The 14,155-nt window shown below is 42.3% G+C and overlaps 1 protein-coding gene across 1 annotated transcript in view; it reads left to right on the forward strand.

The window, feature by feature from the left end:
• The first annotated feature begins 2,100 nt into the window (after nt 1-2,100).
• AOAH (acyloxyacyl hydrolase) overlaps nt 2,101-14,155 on the forward strand; it is an 81,643-nt gene continuing 69,588 nt past the window's right edge. The window contains exons 1-2 of the mRNA XM_050330552.1: nt 2,101-2,275; nt 2,659-2,813. Of these exons, the coding sequence (XP_050186509.1) occupies nt 2,151-2,275; nt 2,659-2,813 (280 nt within the window). The 5' untranslated portion in view covers nt 2,101-2,150. The remainder of the gene's footprint in view (nt 2,276-2,658; nt 2,814-14,155) is intronic.

Here is a 14,155-nt window from a genome sequence, read left to right on the forward strand (position 1 = left end):
CTCAGGTGTTGTACACTACCTAATAGAAGCTTTTATTTTCAAATCTCTTCCTCTGGGACAGAAATAATGCGGTTTTTACCTCCCATGAACATCAACCATGCCCTTACTAAAATTAAAAGGCAACATCATACACTCTTTCACTCCTGTACCAAGACAGCTTTAGGTCTCAGTGTCTTAGGGACTTAGAAGTAATATAAAATATGCTTGGCAAAAGACAGGCCTTGGTATCTGGTTTGAGTGGGAAGGAGAAAGATTTCACACTGAGGGGGTGCCACCTTCCCAGCTGGCCTCTAAATCTAAGCATGCAAATCCCTCATTTGTCTGGACAGACCACATATTTTAAAAGCTTTGGGGTTTTTCTTTAATTGGTTTAAGAGCTTGGCTAGTGCAAAAGGTACAGTGCAAAACCAGCTCTGTGTTACGCACGATTCTGGGTTGTCTCACCACTCTTTCCGCAGCCTGAAGTGAAAGAAAATAACAGAGCCGATTACGGGCCTCAGCTACATGCTTTGCATGAGGTTTACATGCCTGGGAGCAGCTTGGGATCTCTCTGTATATTTTATAAGTGCTGTTGTTTAGATTTGTGTTTTGCAACAGATATAAAGCAGAAACCATTCTGAAGACCTCTCTGCTAGGAAGATTTTTCCTGCCTATTATTAGCACTCTGCTTTTGCAGCAAGCACTCATGAGCCAATATGCAGGGTTTTAAAGGACTTCAAAGTGTCATTGGGAACCAAGTGATATGTGTGTTAAAAAGGGTTTAATGGAGCTGCAGTCGCTATAGCACAGTGTCTTTTTATAGCAAGTTTTTACAGCATTAAGAAAAACATCCTGCAGATTTCAGTAGGATTGGCATATGGATAGGGTACTTTGCACTATGATTTTTGTTTATGTGCTATTGAAAAAAAAAGAAAACCAGCACTGCTAGCTATAGGGAGAATGATAAGCAGGAAGAGTTCTGCAAAACTCAGGCAACAGCTATTGCCTCTATTTTGGGTTTAATTATTCTCTCCTTTTTTTCAAAGAAAAGTGTATATTTGAAAGCCAGTAGTTTGACTTAGAGAATGGAGATATGAAGTGATTTGTATTCACATTGAAGATTTTTAAGTTATTGGGTTTTTTTTTTCCCCCAGAGCCACTGGATTATATTATCATTAGCAAAAGGCAAATCCTGCTTATCAAAGTTGAGGTAAACTTTCTGGGACTGTCTTTAAAAAAGTCCCAAGGAAAGAAGTGGTTTGCAAAAACCACATTAAATACTAAAGCGGATCTGATATCTATGTGATCATGTTGATCTGCAGGAATTGGCAGGAATTTTAATAGATCTGCTAGTTTTCCTTTTACAACACCATTTATGAGTCTCCTTTAATTATTTCTGGGAAGCATGCAGGGATACCAGATGAGGCAGGCTCCTCATTGTCCTTTAGCAACCTGTGTTAACAGCCTGTCCATTTCTGAGAGAGGCAGGCAAGGAGTGGAAAGGAAACACAAGTACCCGTGGCCCACTGGGAGGGCAAAAGACTTGCCCAGGGTTATACAAAAAGACATACAGTGTCTGGGATGTAGCTGTTTGGACGTGTTCCACCTCTGAAGCAACGTCATTTAAAAATGTTTTACTCCCTGCTTTTGCTTCAGGCTGGGGAACAACTGGTTTCTGCCTTATCTGAGGGATTGGGGAAAAAAAAAAAAGTATCAGGGAAACCTTTGGTTGTTGTGACTGCCAAAGTAGGAACAGCTCAGGATTTCTCAAGCCTCCCAGGCAGCTGAGGGCTGCGAGCAAATGTGCTCAAAGCTGATGAGAACCGGGGTTCTGCTCCCAGTGCTGCTCTTACACTGGCAGCTGTTTCCCATTCCCGTGGCTCGGTCCCAGCAGAACTAAAGCCCTGGCAAAACCCCAGCGTGGCAGCCCCGTCCCTTCTGCCCCTGCTGCTCTGGCTTGAGCAGCCTCTCATTTTTCGCACCCAGTCCTCCCAAACGGAAACCCTGGTCGAAAATCTTACACAAGCAGCCGGAGAGATATTTCTTTTTCTTGTCTGCAGAGGAGGGCAGAGGAGCAGCGGTGCGGGGGGAGGAGGGTTTGTGAAGTTGGTTTCTTTTTTTTTTCTTCTTTTTGCAACACTAGTTGTTCAGGGGAGTGTCTTGCGTTATTAATGCTGAGTGGCTCCGGCAACTACTGCGGTTCAAGGTCGTTACTCATCCGCTGCTACTGCAGGAGACACGGGAGCGCTGAGCCAGGGCTGTTCATCCAACCCTCTTGGTCCTCCCAGGCCAGCAGGTTGGGAAGATCTACACGTGGGGCAGCGGGGTCGCGTGGGGGTGTGGAGAGCAGCCCCGGGCCATGGGGTCATCCCAGTCTGCTCATGGGGTGCCTGAGTGTGTGGGACCTGCTGGGTTTAGTGGGTGGCAGCGCCTGAGAGGGGCTGAGGGGTGTGCAAAGAACAGGGCTTGGGGGAGCACCTGCAACGTGGGAGTGGGGGGATCCTCCATGCACCTCGTGAGAGGGCAGATGTCTGTATGCCTACCTGGGTATCTGCATCACTTACAGCTGCAGAGGCATGCAAGTCTCCTTTCATCTCAAACTGTAGGAATGCAGAATGCTCTTGGAGCACGTCCACATGCACCCTTCCTGCCTGATTTCTTCCTTTTTTCCTTCCTTAGGATGAAGGGCCCTAGGCAAACATTCCTTAATTTATTCTGCATCCTCTGGCTCTTGCTTCTGCCGAAGGCTGCCTCTTCCTCTGCTCTACCCCATGAAAATGAACGACCACCCCCTTCACTCCCCATTGGGCTGTACAAAGGACAGACCTGTGTTGGTATGTATCCAGGTTTTGTTTGCCTGCTGGATTTGTTCATTTGTTACTCCACTGGCGAGCTGAGAATTGCTGTGCACATCATAAATCGCTCCTTTATCTGTTTCAACAGCTGTACTGCAAAATACTTGTAGTCTTTGGTGAAACAGTCACTGAAGATTTTGCAAGGCCATCGTGGGGTCTGGAGTTATTTTATGATTTTGTTTTTCAGTGGCTGCTTCCCAAAGTTCATGTTTTTGCTCTGTAAGCAATGGTATCTGAAAAGCTGGATTTAATGTCTATAGGTCTGGGACATGGAAAAAGGATGTTGTGAGGTCCTTGTGTCTGTTAGTGTTCACGATGCATTTTGCTTAACTGCAGGAAGGCACAGTTTCCTTCAGACTTGCCCAAGTCTCCCCATTGACTTCACTGCCTTGGAAACTCTTCTTAAGAGTGGTGGGTCCATATTTGGGACAGAGTGCTTTGTGGTCTGGATGGTCATCTCTGAACAGCCAAGTTGTAAAGGCTGATTCCTCACATTTCCTTTTCTTTTTTTGAGTGCATGACCTGTACTAAAGTGAGGCAAGTTGGCAACACCCCTCTAGTGTGACTTTAGTTAGACTGTGGTGATCTCCACAAGATCTATAGCTGGCTAAGGGATTACCAAAGCAAGAATGGTAACACCACAGTAAGTTTAAACTGTGACTATGTCTGCATCAGAAATGCCCTTGTCATGAGACTGTATACCTCTAGAGATGTGGGATCTCATGTTTTTTGTGTGTGCAAATGTGAAATGAGGGGTATGTCTTATGCATTACAGTCAAATGCTTTATTTTGTCTTTGGTTGGACTCATTGGTTTTAGAGGTCTTTTCCAGCCTAAATAATTCTGCGATTCTTTTAGTTTCCCGGGGCACGGGCACTTTTTGTACTGTAAACATAAATCCTGTCACAACTCTCCATCCTTCAGAAGGAAGCAATTCTTTTCCCTGTGGCTCAAGGAATAAAATTAGAAATAATATTTTTAAGCTTGATAAAACCAGATTTTTACCTCACTTCTGAGCCATACAGAGTGCCCCTGAAGGTTTTGATGGCTAGAGAGGCAAGGTGAACCAAAAGTGGAACCAAGTGGAAGTCAGGGTGGTGAGGCTTGTGCAGCCCCTGATGGAGTTCAGCCACCAGACGGAGCATGAGAACAAGTGGTGGAAAGCAGAAATGACTGTCAGGGACTGGCCTTGTTTTGACTGGCAGCCGCGCAGGATGTGACTGAGCAGCTGCCAGAGCGAGGGGGAAGTGGTGTTGATTAATGGTGAGATCTTTAGGGTGCTACCATTTTGATGGCACAGGAAAGGCAGTGACCATGCTCATCCGTTACACTAAACACTTTACACTAGCGTTTTTTAGATGTTAGGTGTGAGCATTGTCTGCCCTTTCCATCCTGTTGACCCAGCAAAGTTCTAAATTCCTATAGTGACTGCACATAGCATTGATGTTGCCTTATGCAAGGTCCTCTTTTCCCTCCTAAAGATATGAGAGCTGAATCTGCCCCATTGCTGGGACCACTGAACATCTACCTGGCTCCTGTCTCCAGTGAGGGAACAGGAAAAACACTGCCTTTCACACCAGTTTCTCTTTCTGAAGTGCCCCTTCAGCTAAAAACATCCTTGTGAGCTCAACTCAGGACCAAAACAGACTGTGGCCCACCTCTGTAAACTGCAAGACAAAAACAAAGTGTGGCAAGTGTTAAAAGTGCATGGGCCAGGCCTGGCAGGAAGGGCTGGTGGCTACTAGCCCAGATGTCTGCCACTGGGCTTTTACTGATTTGTTAGCTCTCTCAACTAACTCTTGAAAACACTTACCATGTCCCTTCCATAGCAGTTGGTCTATAGCAGTTTCTAACCACAACCAAATAAATGGCCTTCCTTTGGCCTTGTCATGAGAAAAACTTTACCAGCATGTGACAGTTTTCTCCATCAGTGTTTCCTGTCTCCGCAGGCTGGAAAAATGCCACCCTGTTTGTGGGTGTGAAATCAGCTCAGGGCCTTCCTCTTAGCCTTTTGCACACTCTGCATGTGATCTATTCTTCTGGTTTTTCCACACAGTAGATAAAAGGGCTTTTGTAATTTTTCCTACATAGAATCATAGGATCCCAGAATATGCTGAGTTGGAAGGGACTTCAAGAACCCATGAAGCTGTTTTCCCTCCTGTAAAGTCAGTGAGATTTGCTCTGTGCACTCATTTGGGAGCTGTATCCTGGGTCTGGCTTTCCTATATCTGTTTGTTACTGATGGGCAGTATGGCTTAAGAGGTTTACTCAGGATCAGACCTAGAAATCTTTTGCTGAGAGCAGCCTAACAGTTTCAGTGTGGCATCCTGAGAAAGAGATTCTCTGTATTTTTCTCTCAAAAACTAAGCATGAATGAACCCTTCAGACACCCAGGTCTCTGGCTTTCCCATCAGTCAAATGAGGAAAATACTGCCCATTTCACAGGGAAAGCAAAGTTTTACTTAATGTTAAGGTACCCAAAGACAGTACAATAACACTGGTAACTGCTGACAATAGTGTTAATGTTTCATCATACCTGAGATCACATTCTTTGTTTCTCTGTATTTAAAAAAATTTTTCTATTAATTTTTAAAGATTTTATTCCATACTGCTTTCCACCCTGAATTACAACAGAGCCCTTTAGGGGATTTTGCAAACTGTCATGGTCTTTAGCAAGGTTGACTTTGTCCAGAGGTGTCTGAAGCAACCTCAGGAAAGGCAGAAACTGTCTTGGAGGGTGCAGAAAGTGGGGGAGACACTGAAAGACAGAAGGGGACTGCTGTATTCATCTGTCTGCAACATACTGAGGAAGAAATTTGGGGAATGGTAGCTTAGTTAGTTAAATGTCAATTCCTAGAAAAATCCTGAAATAATAAGGCATTTTAAAGGCACCTTTCAAAAATAGTGTCAGATCAGTCTAATTTTCTTTACCAAGGGTATAATGGCATGTAGACATGGAGGAAGCAGTAGATATTATAGCTGAACTTTAGTAAGGCTTTTGGCACTACTTCAGCACTAGTCTTATGGCTGAGAGATGTGACATTGATTAAGCTTCTACAGGGCAGGACAAAACTGGTGGGTAGCCTTGCTCAGAGAGTAATTACAAGTGGCTCACTCCCTAAGCAAAAGGATATACAAAATTACATCTTTCCTGGACTTCTCTTTTGAACACACTATCATTCCATATTTTCATTAGCCAAGATAATGGAATTTGTGTTATTAAATTAGCAGCTCATATACGGCTGAAATGGTTTACAAGTACAATGAAGGGCAGAATTAAATTCAAAACAATCTTGACAACTTGGAGTACTTGCACCTGCAAAGGTAATTTCGATATGGGAACACTGAAGGCACTTCAGCAGAAATAGTCCATGGCATGTAGCAGATGAGGCCCAACCAGCTGGATGGCATCCCTAGGGAAGATCATCTGGGCTTGTGGAGGCACAGCGATGGCATGCTGTCATGAATCACACACACACACAAGGCACGCAACAAGACGTGTGAACAGAAGTTAGCTGGCAAGACATGTGAAGTAACCCGTTACCTTTCTCAGCATTGACAAAGCATCAGAGGAATTTCTGCCTTGCCTTTTGGGGCTGTGCATCAAGTATGATGCAGAGTGACAGGAGGTTTCAGAGAAAAACAAGCGTAAGCTATAAAGAAAGAGTGAATAAATTAGAGTTAATCAGTCTAGAGAAGAAAAACTTGAGAAAAACATGTCTGTCCTTGAAAACATTAAAAGGGTGATCCGTTCTCAAGGTTCATAACAGCTATGGCAAGAAATAACAGAAATGGGTACCAGTGGGGACATTCAGGTTAGGAAGAAGATTTTCTAAGGGCAGTAATAAGTGAGCACAGTCATTAGTTCCTGAGGAATCTGTAGAAGACCTCATTAGAGATTTTTACAGGCTGTGTCTAGACTGTCCCTTTGGAATGGCCTAGATGGCATAGATCAACTGCTAGAGCAGAGGTTGGGTAAGAGGACTTCTTTCAGGATAGTGCTTCCGGTGTTCGGTGCTGTGACTGCAAGAACCATTTGCAAATAGCAGCATTTATTTATTTTCTCCCCAGCAGCCAACTGCCCTGCTCTATTGGCGATTAAGTTTGGTTGCCCTTTTTGGAGTGAGGTGATTAGTCAGGGAGCGCTCAATACAACCAGACAGCAATGCTGTCCATCTTCTTTGCTAGTGAGCAGAGATCCTGTGGGTCAGCAGCCAGGGAAGCAAATTTCCCCATCTTTGTGCTCGATATAATGCCATTCTCAGCAACCTTTGCAGGTCAGCACTTCCATTCAGCAAGGAGCACACAATTCCTAGTGTATGAAGAAGCATGTTTTTGAAACATATTTTTACCTCTGATTACACTGAAGGAACAGATGTTTCTGAGCTACCAGCAGCGTAAAACGCTGACCTCTACCTGTGTTGATTTGCGTGGTTGTCATTGTCCTCAACAGTTTGCCTCAGTCTAGCTGTGCATGAGTGCAGGGATGAAATGTGCCCCGCAGAGTGGCAGCAGGACTGGTGGCGTTCGGAGCTCCCGATAACTTCACACAATGGAACATGCCAAATGGAGCTGGAGGCTTTTAACAACTGTGCTCAGACAAAGTGGCTGTGCAGATATTGTCTGGGGAGGCACCATGACAGAACGTATAATTTACAGCTCAGTGAGTTCTGTAAAAAGGCCATGCCCAATATCAATGTAGCACCACAATGTATTTTACTCTGAAAGGCTGGGAATTGACTTTGATTACAGCTAAACCGGTGCCAAGCCGCAGCACCTCTGTTCAATTCACCGGCATTGCTTAGTTTGTTCGGTGGCAAAATTTGGCCTGTTGGTCAGCAATAAATAATAAATTTGGCCATAACATTTTTTTCCTATGATTATACTTTAGATAGAAAAGAACAAGCATGGGAGTAGTAAAGTGCAGTAGAGATACTAAAACAAGTATTTGGCAACTGATGGTAAAAATGTCATTTCCAGAATCACCCCAACTCTTATGGAAGTTTATGACCGTAAAATGTAAATATATCTATTGATCACAATAAAAAGGTATGCTCATCACAGCAACACATCTACATCTATGTGTGTGTAAATACACAGTCACATCTGTGTGCATTTGTAGACATGGGTAGTCGTGTCCATTTTACATTACTTATGCTTGCCTTCAGTATAAGTTTTCTTTAACAATCTTATTTATTGATGATCTATTTGGATGCTGATTGCCACATATGTGCCTCTCACTCTTGTTCATATGTTAACCCTCAGAGAGAACTTCTGCTTATGTTTAAGGCAATCACTTTTACTGGTTTTAGGAACTGTATATCTGAAACAAGTTTGATGCGTTCAGAGTCCTAAAATGGTCAAACTTTTGTGACGAGGATAAAGTTACCCATTCACATTAACTTCCCCTGCCAGCAATCAGGCTTCAGTAAATTTTCAGTGTCCTTTCTTTATTTGGAAAAGGTAAGTATTTTAATGGCACACATATTTACATTGGGGTTTTTTCCTCTTAATTAATACAGAAAACATTTCTATTGGAAATTCCTGTGGTTATAGATTTTTTAAATAGGGCTCTTTACAGTGTAACGTAGGAACCACTAGGGATGCATTTTGTTGGCAGGTATGGTACTAGTGTCTTCCACTCGATGGAAACTGAATTTTCTGTACTGTCATAGCTCTATCAGAGTCCTTGATGGATGTTTTAACAAAACAGCAATGACTGAATAAAGCTCTAAAGTTAGGGGGCCTGAGGTGGCTCACTGCTATTGCATGTGCAAAAGAAATGATAACTGGTATTCCAGGGTGTGCTGGTTTTGTTACTGATTTTGTTACAAATGTACTCAAAATACTGTTATATTGCTATTAATATTTTAAAAATATCTTTAGCCAATATACTACACGTAATTTAATGCCCAGTGACAGGTTTGTTAATAGTGTACCATTTAGTATTTCCGGGATATTTTATAACACTTAGCAAATTAAGAGTGAAAGGGTCTTGTAGATGCCAACACATTTGAATGGATACCTCTAATTATATTCCATCACTTCAGTATCTCTATAGAATAAATTACCACTGTAAATGGAATAGAAAGCAAAATCTGAGTTAAAAGACTTTATCACTCAATCCATTTCTAAATTACCTTTCAAAGACACAAATCTTCTGTCTGTATATGGGAAGAAAACTGTCCAAACTTTGCATGTACAGTTATTTCATTTGAGCTGGAATGAAATCTTGAGGCTATAAAGGGCTATTCTTTGAAAGTATCAGCTCAGTGCTGAGAAGCAGTGCAAGAAGGAAAAATGGGTATTGGGAACTATTAGGAAAGGAAAATATAGTCAGTGAGATGCTGGAACAAGTTGCCCAGAGAAGCTGTGGATTACTCAACCCTGGCAGTGTTCAAGGCTGGGCTGGATGGGGCTTTGAGCAAGCTGGTCTAGTGGAAGGTGTCCCTGCCCATGGCAGAGGTGGTGTAACTAGATGATCTTTGAGGTCCCTTCCAACCCAAACCATTCTATAATTCTATGAAAAAGAAAACATTCCTGTATTGTAACTTTGCATGGTCTGCCTTCATCTAGAACACCCACGTGGATGTCCCCATCTCAGAGGAGAAAACCTTACTTCTTATTAGCTCCTCATGTGAATGCTCTTATTTCAAACAAGAATATCTTGTTCCAGGTTGAACTGGAACTGGATTAGATTAATTTGTAAAGAGGAGATTTTATACCTGTATAACACCATCTGCATGAGGAGTAGCAATACTGCCTTTTGTGGACAGGCTCTTGGGCCTCCTCACTTGTAGGCTTCAAGAGATGCTTTGGAGCTTGGGGTCATCTATAAATGGAAGAGGCAAAGACTGTGTTTTGGGAAAGCCTTCATCTTCTGTATAAAGACAGGAATGTGATAGGTGGGTTCATTTACAGACAGGCTTGCTGCTGCAGACAGATTTTTGAGGCAGAGGTTTGTCGCTTCACCAAGCAAGGCTGCATCCAGCTCCTGCTTCACTGGGAGTGAGCTGGCTGGCAGGGTTTGAAGAGAGCTATTTGTGTCCAAGGCTGCTTTTGTGGACTTACATCCTCCTTTTGCTCTGTGGGTACATTTAATTTATGGCTAAGGAACAGTGATATGGCTGGATGGGTGAGAAAGAAGTCCAGTACCCAGAAACGTAAGCAAAGGATGGCAAAGAAGGATGTGTCAGGTGTCAGAAATCCAATATAACAGAGTTTTACTCCAATAAATAGACCTACAAATCTGAAACTCTGAGAGGCAGCTTACACTATCCAGACACTTTTTGACATCCCTAGGTATAATTCTAATTATAGAGCCTTTCAAACTTGTGCAGCAGAAGTGGATTAAGTTAAATAGTCTGCTCAAACTGCTAGAGGCTTCACAGCTAAGAAATTAATTTCTCTAGATTTGATTTTATTATTGGGGTATGTTTTTTTTTTTCCTAGACTTATTGGAAATATCATTTTATTATTACACACTACTTTCAAATACATGGAGAGAAGTACCTCCTGATGTGTAAGCTTTCACCTTGCTGCTGCTGAGCAAAATGGTTATGGACTTGTCTTATCTCTTCAGAAATTAATAGCAGATGGCACAGACTATTGCTAAAAGAGACAGGCATTTTATTAATACCAGAGTCTAGTTTCTAATGGCTGGTAGATATTACAAGGCCAATGAAGTTCTTCCAGAGAAAACATTCTTCAGCCTGTCAGGGTATTGAAACCTATTATTGAAGTGAGACAGCAGAGTCAATTTATTGAAACCTGTTTCTAAAGGAGATCATGTGCAACTATAAAAAAAATGTAGAGCTTTTTTTAATGACAAAACCTATTTACATTGGCTTATATGTGCCCAGCTCATGATGAGATATAAATTACATCTAAATATCAAATAAATTAAAAGCAAGCAATAGTTGATAATGACTGGCCAGATCAGGACATACTTTTCCACTGATGCCAGAAGACTTAGAAGTTTATGTTAGTGCACATATCATAAGTAATTAAATCAGTGACATTTCTACACTCAAAGACATCTGATTTCCCCCTGCACTTTTCAGCTAACTAATTATTTTCCATTTTTGGCCAGCAAAATTAAGAACCATTAAAGGCTAGGATAACTGGTTAACAGTTGTTTTCCTGACACTAAATTCAGAGGAAGATAATATAATGGATTAAAATGGATTAAAAAGAGAGCAGGTTTGTAGTAGAAGCGAGGATGGTCTGGACGATCTTGAATTTATAAACACTGACCTCTTGAAGTTATATCTATAGTCCAGCAGCAGAGATAGGTTTTCCCAGAGGATAAATCTGAATTACTGGAGGGGCATATTTATATTAAAAAAAAAAAAAGGGAATCTAGGTGGGATGGGCTCGTTGGACCATAGTGACCCCTAGACATTCCTCCTGCCTTCGAACAGGGTTCAGCCTCTTCCCCGAAGTAATTTTGAATCTGCAGCCCAAAAGCTTCTCCTAGTGACATCACTCTAAATGAAAGTCTTTGGCAGAGCTCATGACAAGGTGATAAAGAGGTGTCAGCAGACCAAGGGGAGTAAAGAGAGGTAGACCAAGGGCAGTTGGTAAAAGCCCTGGTAGACAGGGAAAACAGGGCAGATGTGCCTGGGGATGTCCCAGCTAGACTCGTCTGAAAATCAGTCAAGACTTTCTTTATCAGCTCGTCCCACAAGGTGCAGCATTTTGTCTGGAATAAATGCATTTGACCAGGAGAGCGTTTGAATAATCAAGGTGTGGTCTGTGGGTACCTGAGGTGGGGAGGGTATAATAGCATGAGCAGAAACATCCTCTCTGTGATAGTGAAGACGAATTTATGAGAGCAAACATTCTGAAGTTCAACTCTGTGGGTTTTTCCCTAGTAGTCAGGTTATTATTATTATTGTTATTTGTATTCATATAGCTTCTAGTAGCCTGAGGTACTGCATTAAGTACTGCACAAATTCAGTGATGGCTCCGTTAATCCTTGTGTGAAGCAGATCTCCCTTAGGGCCTGGTTCAATAGACACAAAGGTGTCTATCTGACTTAATCAATATGAAAAATTTTCATTTAATTGCCAAGAGACTGCTCCTTGAGTAGTGTTACCCGCATGATTGTGTTTGTGATTAAGAATTCTATTTCTGTTTGGCAGAGCTGAACCAAAAATAGCTTTTTTGTTCCTCACTCCCTCTGTGGTACTTTGACAAACACGAGATGGAAACTCACATCTTCAGTGTCTTCTTGTATAGCAGAGAAAATGGAAACACCAAGGGTATTTTTATCCTCAGCCCAACGTTTAGGATGTTGAGCTGTTTGTCCATAAGACCATTTTTCTGCAGACCCTGAATGCAAGTGCAGGAGCACTGCATTGCACAGCACAGGCAAAATGAGAGACACTTCTCTCTGCTGCAGTAGGTGAGACTGTCAGCTCCAACCTAAACAATTCTGATTCTGTAGATTCCTCAAGCTCATGGTGCAAAAGAATGAGAAACAGCAAAAGCTGTGCACTTTGGAAAATATCAGGAAAATATCTTGTCTTTCTTCTTGGACTCCTTTTTGTCTTTGACTTCTAGACATCAAGATTGTTAGATGAACACCTGACCTTGTTATGAGTAGAAAGGAAGGCACAGAGAGAATGTGTGTTTTTGTGGTTAAGTCATCATTTAGGTAGTTTTCTGAGCCTCGAGCCTCATAAATAAAACACAGAAGTCAGGGGAAGGGTAGTTTTTGTTGTCTGTGGGTTGCACATGTGTGTTGATAATACAGTTTTATAGGAACTAAGCTATGTAATGGCTATGCCCATGCTACTCTGGCAAATTATTATTCCACTCTTTTTTTTTTTTTTTTTAAATGAGCTATTGTGGGTTTTTTTAATGAGCTGTTAATTCCTTGGGCTAGCTAGTTTCTGGTTATTTGGAAGGGTGAAGGGGAGAGGGAAGAATGTCTTGCTTCAGGTTTTTTCCTGGGTAGTATCTGTCTCCATTTAATCTCCAATCCTTTTAGTCTGACTGGCTCTTAGCGTGCTTTATAAATCATTCTGCAGAAGATCTTGAGTGAGCATTTTATTTAATAAGTATGGAGAAGTGGGCTTTTATCCGTGCAAAAGAGGTGACAAGTTCACTGTAATTTCCACTGGATTACTGTATTTGGGGTAGAAGAAGTAATAGAAGACTCAAAAGTACAGGTCTTACAATGAGTTTCAATTGTACTACCTCCTCTTTTACCTGCTACTTGATCCACAGAAGCATCAAAGTTATTTATGTGGAAAAACAGCACTTTGATTTAATAGAGCATAGGTGCTTGGGTGGAATTTAAAAGCTCCCTTTGAAGAGTTGTGCCAGTCTGAAAACCTGAACATTAATGCTCTTGAGCTCTGGAAAAGGTGAGTCTGCAGCCACAGCAAATTGCTGCAGCTCACCTCCATTTCTAGACTGTGTCGGAGCAAGTCCGAGAGCTCAGATTTCTTGCAGAGGAGAGGGAAACAGGTTCAGCTACAGGGATCTCAAAGAGAAATCTTTATCCAGGCCACTGGAAGCTGGCATCCTGGCTCCTTGTCTACTGTCTGCCTGGGATACCCTCCTATCTTACATAGGCTCTGAGTCTATGTAGGGACCTCGCTCTGTCTGCCTGCCAGGTCTGACTACAGACTTTGCATCACCAAAGCTGTCTTCCTCATAAAACAAGCCACTGCAGAGAAATCACAATACTGACCTACAGCAATTTAAAATTGACTTGCAATGAATGCTCATCATGTGGGTTTTGAATGACTGTTCAGTGGGGATTACACTGAACCTGCTTAATCCCCAAAACAGCAGGAAAAGTGCTGCACACCTCAAGAAGTGCTTCACTAGTGTACAGTTTTGTGAGTCTCAGCCATGGTAAGTCCAAGAAGCAGCTAGGCTGTTCATACCCAGATTAGTGATGAGAAATAACCAGCTTCATAGGTCAAAGGAAGTGGTTTCTTTCCAACCGCAGAAGCAGAGCAGAATGAACTCTGAAGACATTTTGGCTTTAACACATGGGACCAGCAACCCTGTGTGTGCTGTGCACTGCTGAGCTTCGGAGTAAAGTCTGTTAAGAAATGATGCCATGGATGCTTTGGTCATGGTCAGCCCATACACCTGTCTCTTTTGTAGGCTGTCACAACCATTTGTTTTCTGGTTTTGGTAGCTCTCCGTGTGGCTTGTGTGGAGAGGTATAAAACTCCTATCAAGTATAAACCTGTGACGTTTTTCTTGTGAGAAATAATGAGAAAGCAAGTGGCCAAGCAGGCACTTGTAACAGTGGCTATCCCCTAGACTCCTTGATTTTCAGCCTTGAAAGAATGG

The sequence above is a fragment of the Myiozetetes cayanensis genome, unplaced genomic scaffold (genome assembly GCF_022539395.1).
Source record: "Myiozetetes cayanensis isolate MyiCay16 unplaced genomic scaffold, myiCay2020 scf1, whole genome shotgun sequence".
NCBI classification, from domain to species: Eukaryota; Metazoa; Chordata; class Aves; order Passeriformes; family Tyrannidae; genus Myiozetetes; species Myiozetetes cayanensis.